This window comes from Toxorhynchites rutilus, chromosome 1 (genome assembly GCF_029784135.1).
Source record: "Toxorhynchites rutilus septentrionalis strain SRP chromosome 1, ASM2978413v1, whole genome shotgun sequence".
NCBI classification, from domain to species: domain Eukaryota; kingdom Metazoa; phylum Arthropoda; class Insecta; order Diptera; family Culicidae; genus Toxorhynchites; species Toxorhynchites rutilus.
This window is the reverse complement of record NC_073744.1, coordinates 172,517,864-172,523,863: the sequence shown is the minus strand read 5'-3', so window position 1 is coordinate 172,523,863 and position 6,000 is coordinate 172,517,864. Positions and strand designations below refer to the sequence as shown.

Here is a 6,000-nt window from a genome sequence, read left to right as displayed (position 1 = left end):
TTTATTGTTTTTTTCCGCTTAATGTTGGGAAGCGTATGATGAAATGTGGATGAGAGCATATAATTGGAGGCCTCTGGAAGGCTGGTGCGAATGAAGTAACAGCAATCGGATAAACACCGTTAGTTTGGAACAATCATGTGGAGCACACACAAAATCTGATGGAAGCGTTATGACGGTTATGTTTTTTAATGTTTGTTTTGCATCGATTCTAAGGGATTTCCACAATAAATCGCCGTTTGAAATTGTCGTTCCTGACGGTTTGATGTAGAAAACTGATTACTAGAATTTTAACACCTCTCCCGATGCTTTTGTTCTCACTGTCAGAAAAAATCCCAATGAATTAGAAAATTTCTAGTTCCAAACCTAAGAGTATTCTTCCAATTTGCACTGCTTCACTATACAACATTTCAACGGGAGTATTTTGGGGAACCAATCCGGCCATTCTGATTGGATGGTGTGTAAGTGTTGATGCACAATGAGAAAGAGACCGCATATTGTCTGCTGGATAGTTGAACGCACGATGACAGAAAAGCTGGCCGTCGCTAGGATTGGTACATTATAATTAGCATATAACACATAGCTCGTATCAACAACTATGTTATGATTTAAATATGACTTATTTCGAGAAAAAAATGTAACATTTCAACGTTAAGGTGAAAGTTAATTGGCCATAGTAAGTACAGTAGACTAAAAATTGTGATTTTTCAATATTCTAATTCAAGACTACTGGATTTAAAACAAATAATATTGCCGTGAAATTTTAAAAAGAAGTTGGGCGTCAAAGAATAAATTTTAGAGCGATTAGAGGGCTTTATTCTGGTTGATAAAAAACAATAAACTTGATTGTTATGAGTTTTTGGGATAAACCTTAAAAACCAGTAAATTGTTTTTGTTATTTCCAAAATGTCACTCAAATCCACTTATTTCAATGTTTCACAACTGTATACTCTTTCAAATTTTGTTTTCTTTCAAGTGGAAGCGAGAGAATCGTCCTACTTATGGTACTTTTTGGAGTAGAGGCAAACAGAGCCCGAAAAAAAAGTTCAATAGCTTTTTCATTGTTGAAATTCGACCATATGCGTAGAAGGATATTTTCAATCAATATGATCATCCATAGGGTATTGGGTATTGTTTCGCGGGATTAAAAATTTTACAGGAAGTATAAAGGCGTATAAAGCATAAAAAGGAAAAGAGAAATAGAATTAAAACAGAAAGAGGAATCGAGAGAGAGAGAAAAAAGCAAGAGAAAGAGAGAGTGAAAAGACAGTAAGATAGAAAGATAAAAAGAAGAAGAGTGTAATAAGTGAGATAGGGGAGAAACAAAGAGAGGAAGAAAGAGAGAGAAAGAGAGGAGAAAATGCGAGGAAGACAGGAAAAGTGAGAAAGAGAAAGAGGGAGAGAGAGGAAGTGAGGAAGGAGAGAAAGGAGAGGAATAGAGAGAGAGAGTGAGAGAAAGAAAAAGAAGAGAGATAGAAAAAAAAGATAGGAAGAGAGAATTAGAAATAGAGAGTAACAGGGAGAGAAAAAAAGAGTAACAGAGAGAGAAACAATTAGAATAAGAGGGAGAAAAATAGCGAGAAAAAGAGGAAAAAAGAGGAAGTGAGTGGGAACAATCCCACGAATCGCAGATGGAAGTTCAGTCGGTGAGATTTTTCTGCGTATAACACCTATACATCGAGTTTTTTTTTCTATCCAGCCTTATTCGCGTGGTTCCAAATGGTTTTTGGGCAATCGAACAAGTGTTTAAGTGACGATCGCACTCGACCGGCCGACTGGATTAATAATTACGATATTCGGAATTACGCGCGAAAAGTCAATGAACATATCGCCAATTCGAGTCATAAAGTTATTCAGCTACTTCTTCAAACAGCCCATTGATAACCTCCGCGAATAAAAAGCAGTACGCGCGATGAGTCAATGTATTGCCGATTCGAACTATAGAGAGATTCTTTCGATTGCCTTACGAGGTTGCTGATAACATACAGCTTCGCATTTTGTTTTATTACCATAACCATACACAACACTACGTGCGAAAAATCATAGGATAATCGCCGATTCATTCGAAGGATTCTTTCGATTGCCCATGTTCGATGTTCTTCACTTGCTACACTTGTCTTACTCTCGTTTTCCTTCACCTAATCGTAATTTGCAAACCGTGGCGACGGAGGTCAACTTCGGAAAACCTAGGAAGGTCTTTACCCTTCATTTTAACTCCAATATCTATCGATTTTGCTCCGAAGCACAGAGATGTATCCATGTTTCATTCATAGTTATATTAAAAAAATTATTTTTAATGTTAGTTCTCGCACACAACATCCATTTACGATCGCCAAACATCATTTTATACTTATCATGAAATGCTCGAATGGATTGTTTTTTATTACAAAACTTGATGAATACAAGACAGATTTTTTTATTTGAAAACTTTGATCTCCAGATCAGATTGCAATTAAATTTTTGCAATGCATGTATAATCAAGAAATTCTGATCGATGTTCTCCAAAAATATTTTATACTGACTTCGCTCGGTGGTTAATTTTTCACATATTCCTTTTATCCCTTTTTGACGTAGGACTACGTCTTACATTAAGGGTGCAAAATCAGAAAACAGGTCACGTGTTTATGAAACAAAGTTAACGTTAATAACTATTTTTGCTGCGAACGGATTTCAACGATTTGCATTCCAATCGAATCGGAAATTTTCAAGATTTGTTTGATATGCTATACATTACAATCTCATAGCCTGTATATGGCTTAAATTGATGAAAATTGGAAGAATTCCCATTTCCCCATACATTTGCTCTGTCCATTTGTGTGCTTTCCGGAACAGAGCTGTCAATAACGGGCAACTTATGTAGCCGCTAGAATAGAAACAACGAAGGGAAATAGCGAAAAGAGAATATTTGCGAAGTAAGTAAGCTGTCGCTAGCGTATAAGTATTGCATTTCCTCTGAGGAAAATTCTCAGAATCTTTCTGTGACCGAAACAGCAAAGGTTGCTTATTCTGCTCGTTTTGTGCTTTATGTTTCTCCTCGAGCTACGAACGCTAGCGAATATTTCACTTGAAGTGAAATAAACAGTCATTTAATGGTTCATAAACAGTCATTCTCGCGATGTTTCATTTTTATCGCTGCAACTGTGTGCATCTGTTATGGAGGGTTTATATTAGGGAGATCTATAGCTATAGATGGATTTATTCACCTGAAAATAGATGTAAACGGGTGAGAATATATATGATACACTTCTTCGAGGTATATATGTATAGAATGTATAGAATAAATTCAGGCATATGTAAACGCTGGTGAATTTCACACTGATGAGAAATTTGGATGCAAAATTGGATGCAGATCTACTTCAAATGAATAAATTCACCGAAAGTATGAATACATTCATTATATAAGTTCGCGCTAGTGTAAACGGTTGATGCGATTTCTATAAATCTCATCATATTTCTTCACACGAATATATCACTAGTCTAAAACCACCCTTAGACGCGTGTTTGATGCTTGTTGAATGGCGATGCACGGAAGATGTCTCTTGTTAAATACTCAGTGCAATGCGTGCATTGATATAAAGAAACAAATTGCGATATATGACCAATTAGTGTATTATTTTCGCAAAGGCAAGAGAGATTCGTTGTTTCTCGAAATGATTCTACAAAACCACGCAGGCCATTAAACCTTTTCAGGGCCCTTGGAACTTTTTAATAAAGAGTTATTTATGAAATTTCGACATATTCGCAAATAATATCCAAAATGATAAACCAACATACATAAAAAGGTTGCTTAGTCCTACGTCCTAAGCGGTCGTGTCTCGGAAACAACCCCTCGAATTTTTGTTTATTTATTTAAGCTCATTAGCATTTTAGCTGTAACAGAGCCGGGTTTTAATCGTGTACATGTTACACGTTCAGATTTCTATAAATTGTAAATTACACAGTAGTTAGTAGCCATTTAGGCGTAAGAGTATTTTTTTCTGTTCCATTACATTACGGGAAATTACACAGTAGTAGCTATTTAGGCGTCAGTGTATTTTTTCTGTTCATCCATTGTTCAGCAGACCGGACAGCGGAGACAGTTGATATTGATTATTGTTGGGTTATTAATAGCACAACAACCCGATGTTTCTTGCAGACAGAGCAGTTGTTAGATGAATCGATCTTCGTTCTACCGTGGATCGATCTCCATCGCTGATGATGGTTGCGTGGACGTAGTTATTCTATAACAACACAAAGATGGTCAACGAAGATGGGCCCTGAGTTATGAACTCACGATCACTCGCGCCTTCTATTAGAGCAATTTAACGCATATACCGCCATGACCAGTTTGGCGGCTAAGCTATGCGCACTGTCATTTATGGTGGTGGGAAACAAGATACCAAGATGCCAAACATTAACGAATTCGCATTGATTTGCTTTGTGGAATGCATGTTATCATTTATGCTTGCTGTGAACGTTTATGCATCGCACCTAACTTGCTGCTAGGTTACGATGCGGAGCCCCATGGTTGTAACTCTTTCGAGCGTACGTTGAACTGTAGCTGCAGGCTGCCGTTTAAGGGTCTGGATTGTCCCACAGTACCACGCGTGAGATTCGGGGTGGGAAATCGATCGACCGATTGAACAATTTTCTTGAAATCATTATTTTTCCCCGCCAGTTTTCATCGGGTAGTGAACGCGATAGCAAGATTTGAACTGGTGTTGAATTTATATTTTGTTTACTGATAAAAGGCACCTTCGGGCAAGATGCCGGAGTTTGACGACACGTTCCTGTTCGATTGTGCCAAGTTCGAGAAGAAAAAGTGGAAGTCCTATAACATAACGTTAAGGCCAAGCAGTCTAGTGCTCAAGAGCACTAGCAGTTTCAGTCCCAACATCCTCAATAACAGCAACAATAACAACAACAACAACTACGTCGAGGGAGGTGATGTGATTGTGGTGAACGGTCTGAAGCCAATTTGTGATGCAGGAGAGTTACGTTCGCCACTGGTGGTGAAGAAACGTGACCACCGGAGGCAGCCGCCCCAACGGACCCGGAACGGTGCCGTCAGCTCACTGTACAGCACCGTGAACCCGCTCCGCGAGAAGATTCTAGGGAATCACTTCAAGCGTCATTCGTACACCTGCAGCGGCGGCGTCGACGGCGTTAGTGGAGGTTCGATCGCTGTTACAGTGCCATCTTTTGGAGAATGTAAGTAGATATGATAAAATAGTGTGAGATTTATTAACACCTTGTGGATGAAACGTGTTTTCCGCCGCACGTGTTCAAACTTAGCAAACTGATAGCATCCGCGCGTGATAGGGGGGGAAAGCAAGCAACAAGACCTGCCAGCTATTGAAAGTGGGATTTCTAAATACGAGGCAACTGATATATTGATCTATTCCTGGAACGCTCTTTCGCGGTGAAAGTTTCAGTTGCAATCCTGAGATTGCAGGGGAAATTGGCGCGTCGCTCAACGGAAATAACTCAAACACTCGAGGAGTTGGTAGGTAGCCACTGCAGTTGCTCTTTTCCGCGTTTCGAAAGCCTGGAAATAATACTCGATCTACAACTAATCGCGATTGGACTCGTTTTCCTCCGGTCATACTTTCACTTCAGTCTTGAAGTCTTCCAACTCAGTCCTGTAAAATCTAGTGGTGAGATGCGTTATTGCTGGTTACCTACTAATCCAGCGCCCACATTAGATCCTGTTATGGCCGCTTTCCAGGTGCTAGATTCCTCGACGGTGATGGTGACGGTGATTTATTTTGCGTCTCGAAACGGTGAATTGGTAAATAATTATGCCGCCCACATTTGATTCTGCTTGAAGATTGTTATATTCGTGGCGACTCACCGATACACGAACCATGAACACTAGATAACGAAAGCTTTCAAGTCTTTATTTTGACATATACAGAATATTAGAATGGAAATTGAACACATAATTTTCTAAAAGCGTTCAAAATTCTTTATAGAGAAATGGCACGCTAAACAAACCGACCGCTGCCACGACTTTCTTCAATT

At 39.0% G+C, this 6,000-nt stretch overlaps 1 protein-coding gene across 12 annotated transcripts in view; it reads left to right on the top strand.

Moving 5' to 3' along the window:
- Nucleotides 1-6,000, top strand: part of LOC129763392 (guanine nucleotide-releasing factor 2) — a 117,267-nt gene that overhangs the window by 47,416 nt on the left and 63,851 nt on the right. For 11 of the 12 annotated variants that reach the window (XM_055762404.1, XM_055762413.1, XM_055762403.1 and 8 more), the window contains exon 2: nt 4,655-5,187. The exons of the other annotated variant lie outside the window; for it this stretch is intronic. In XM_055762404.1, the coding sequence (XP_055618379.1) occupies nt 4,743-5,187 (445 nt within the window). In that variant the 5' untranslated portion in view covers nt 4,655-4,742. The remainder of the gene's footprint in view (nt 1-4,654; nt 5,188-6,000) is intronic. 12 annotated transcript variants of the gene reach the window in all.